We start from the raw sequence: 3,015 nt of genomic DNA on the forward strand, positions 1-3,015 counted from the left end.
AGCCCCAGCAATCAGAAGCAAAGATTCTCTCTGCTCATTTGATTTGTTTCCAAATGAATAGCAAATTGAAATTTTGCAGAAGATTGAAAGATTATAACGTTATCTCTTATCTGTTCATTCAGTCATGGCCTTATTAAAAAAGAAAGAAAACTAGGTTCATTCAGGATCTTAAGCTGTGGCTAATCACAAAGCCAATTCTCATCTACAAAGGCTCCTGTTTTCAGCGTTCCAAGTATCATGTAGAATTAAATCAGAATCAAAGGCAAAACCGATCCTTAAAGTTCCAATTTAATAAAGCAGACATCTTAGCACATCTGGGTTAATCCCAATACCGGAAATGACATCACAATTTCACCCAGTTAAAAGTTCATGATCTTGTCCCCACATCCTCAATCCATCCCATGGTCCAATCTTCTTCTTCCACGCTGGCATCCACACCCAGCTGCTTCCGGTCAGGTGCAAAGGTGCGGAGACAAAGGATGACCTTGGCTTCTAATAAAGAATGAAAACAATACATTCCACAATTCTACTCCTGTCTATTCCCCCCTTCCATCGACTATACTAATGAAACAGCATGACGAAATAAGAGAAAGTGTGGCAGGCCAAAATGCTAAAAGGAATATAATTGCAGGCCTGACACTTGTAGCTCCTGATGATGATTGAGAAAATTGGCTAATACAGATAGCATGCAGCTCAGCCTCACTTTTCCTGAACCAACTGAGTAAAAGAACTGAGGGAAAACTGTATTTATCAAAGCAACTGAGATAATTTAAATAATAGATAAATAAAATTATCAAAACAACTCTGGAGAGCTGGAGAAGGCAGTTAAGAAGGCAGTTCCATGAACAAATACAACATATTAGGTTGGGGAGCAAGTAGATATGCAACTCCGCCACGCTTTGTCTAAGGCTGTGGGAACTTACTGTTGTCAGACCAGATTGCAAATTTGACTGTATATTTTGCATTATTTGATTTCTCTGGGGATTACCTTAACTAGCAGTTGTCATTTTGACTTGATTGTCCGTGAGCAAGAGACGGTCTAAAACAGATTTTCCAGGATGACATACAATATTAACGGCTACCAAACTATTGATTGGTTTTAGATAGAAAATATGTAGGTCACATTCACTTATGTCATCAAACGTTCAGTGCCGGTTGACCCATGTTACAGTTATGAAGACTTATTTGGATTCGGGAAATATTTGCTGTAGTCCGAGTTACACAAACACTGATAGACATAAATGGTTAAATCTGGAAAGCGGTTCAGAAAATAGTCTGCAGGATCCCGAATTATTTCTTTCACCCTGAAATGAAGGAAAATGTGGTTTTTAGTATAAACCATAAGCAAGCAATAGTTTGTCCTGGGTTAAAGACGGTGAAGCGTAACTAAAACATGAATGCCAACTTGTTAAGTTGCAATGCAATTGTCAGCCAGGGAAATACATGTTTTTGAACTATGTACGCTGTGAAAGACTGCAGAGTTATTAAAATCCAAGCATTTCCTAGGAATTGACTTGATAAACCTATTTTCGATCGTAAGAGGCTACATTGACAATTCACCCAGAAATCAATTCAGCCCTTGAAGAGCATTCGGAGACTTCAGCTTGTCCAGAATGCGCGCGAGCGATTGTGGGTGCACCTCGGTTCACCCACGTAACACCTATCCTCCGCGAGCTGCACTGGCTGCCTATTGGTCTCCGGATACGCTTCAAGGCGCTAGCCATCACTTATAAAGCCCTTCATGGTATTGGACCTGGGTACTTGAGAGACCGCCTGTTGCCAATTACCTCCACCAGACCGATCAGATCCCACAGACTAGGCCTCCTCCGAATTCCATCCGCCGGCCAATGCCGACTGGCGACTACCCGGAGGAGAGCCTTCTCTGTGGCTGCTCCGACCCTCTGGAAGGAGCTCCCCATGGAGATTCGAACCCTCACCACCCTCCAGGCCTTCCGCAAAGCCCTTAAAACCTGGCTGTTTTTGCCCCCCTCCTCGAATGGTATGGTTGTTGTGTGTTTTTAAATTTAGTATTGTTATGTCTCGTCTTTTTTATCCCCCTGTCTGTACCCCCTTCCCTGACTGAATTGTGAGCCGCCCTGAGTCCCCTTCGGGGAAAAGGGCAGCATATAAATGTAATCAATCAATCAATCAATCAATCAAACCACTAATTTACTAGTCTAATTTGCCTTAAATACCCTGCTCTCAAGTTTACGTAGCCAATAGCATACAACTCCTTTGATCCTTGAATCCTGGGATGTGTTTTCTTAGTCATGTTCTTCTAACATGCACTTTTTCTCAAGTTGCTGGTTTCCCGATTTCTTTGTCTTCCAGTCTTCAATCTACATTTGCTTAAGCTTTCTCCCCACAACCTTGAGAGACCGCCTGCTGCCAATTACCTCCACTAGACCGATTAGATCCCACAGATTAGGCCTCCTCCAAATTCCATCCGCCGGCCAGTGTCGACTGGCGACCACTCGGAGGAGAGCCTTCTCTGTGGCTGCTCCGACCCTCTGGAACGAGCTCCCCGTGGAGATTCGGACCCCCACCACCCTCCAGGCCTTCCGCAAAGCCCTTAAAACCTGGCTGTTCCGACAGGCCTGGGGCTAAAGAGCTGTTGCCCCTGTCTCAAATGGTATGGCTGTTGTGTGTTTTAAATTATGTATTGTTATGCTTTGTTTTTTTGAATTTTTTGTCTGTATTCCCCTTCCCTGGTTTAGGTTGTGAGCCGCCCTGAGTCCCCTTCGGGGGAAAAGGGCGGCATATAAATGTAATAAATTGAATTGAATTGAATTGAACCTCACAGAAACACTTTCTTTCCATCCTCCTGAAGGGAAAAGACACACTCCTTCAAAAAATACAGCCCGCTCTACACTATTCTTCTTCCCAGCCTGCCAAATAGGGCAGGAAACTTTGCTGTGTTGCTATGGAGGAAAAGTGGAGATAGGATCAGCTGCAGGGAAGGGAAAAAATCCTCTCCAGCATGCATGGAGATTTCCTATGGAGAAAAAAAATATA

The 3,015-nt window shown here is 43.4% G+C and overlaps 1 protein-coding gene across 1 annotated transcript in view; it reads right to left on the reverse strand.

Annotated features, from left to right (window-relative positions):
• Window positions 1-272: 272 nt before the first annotated feature.
• The window catches only part of RNASEL (ribonuclease L), a 15,018-nt gene continuing 12,275 nt past the window's right edge, over window positions 273-3,015 (reverse strand). The window contains 1 exon segment of the mRNA XM_087726926.1: window positions 273-1,304. Within this exon segment, the coding sequence (XP_087583052.1) occupies window positions 1,172-1,304 (133 nt within the window). The 3' untranslated portion in view covers window positions 273-1,171.

This window comes from Thamnophis sirtalis, unplaced genomic scaffold (genome assembly GCF_051295495.1).
Source record: "Thamnophis sirtalis isolate CommonGarterSnake01/CBP01778 unplaced genomic scaffold, rThaSir2_p1.2 scaffold_12, whole genome shotgun sequence".
Taxonomy (NCBI): domain Eukaryota; kingdom Metazoa; phylum Chordata; class Lepidosauria; order Squamata; family Natricidae; genus Thamnophis; species Thamnophis sirtalis.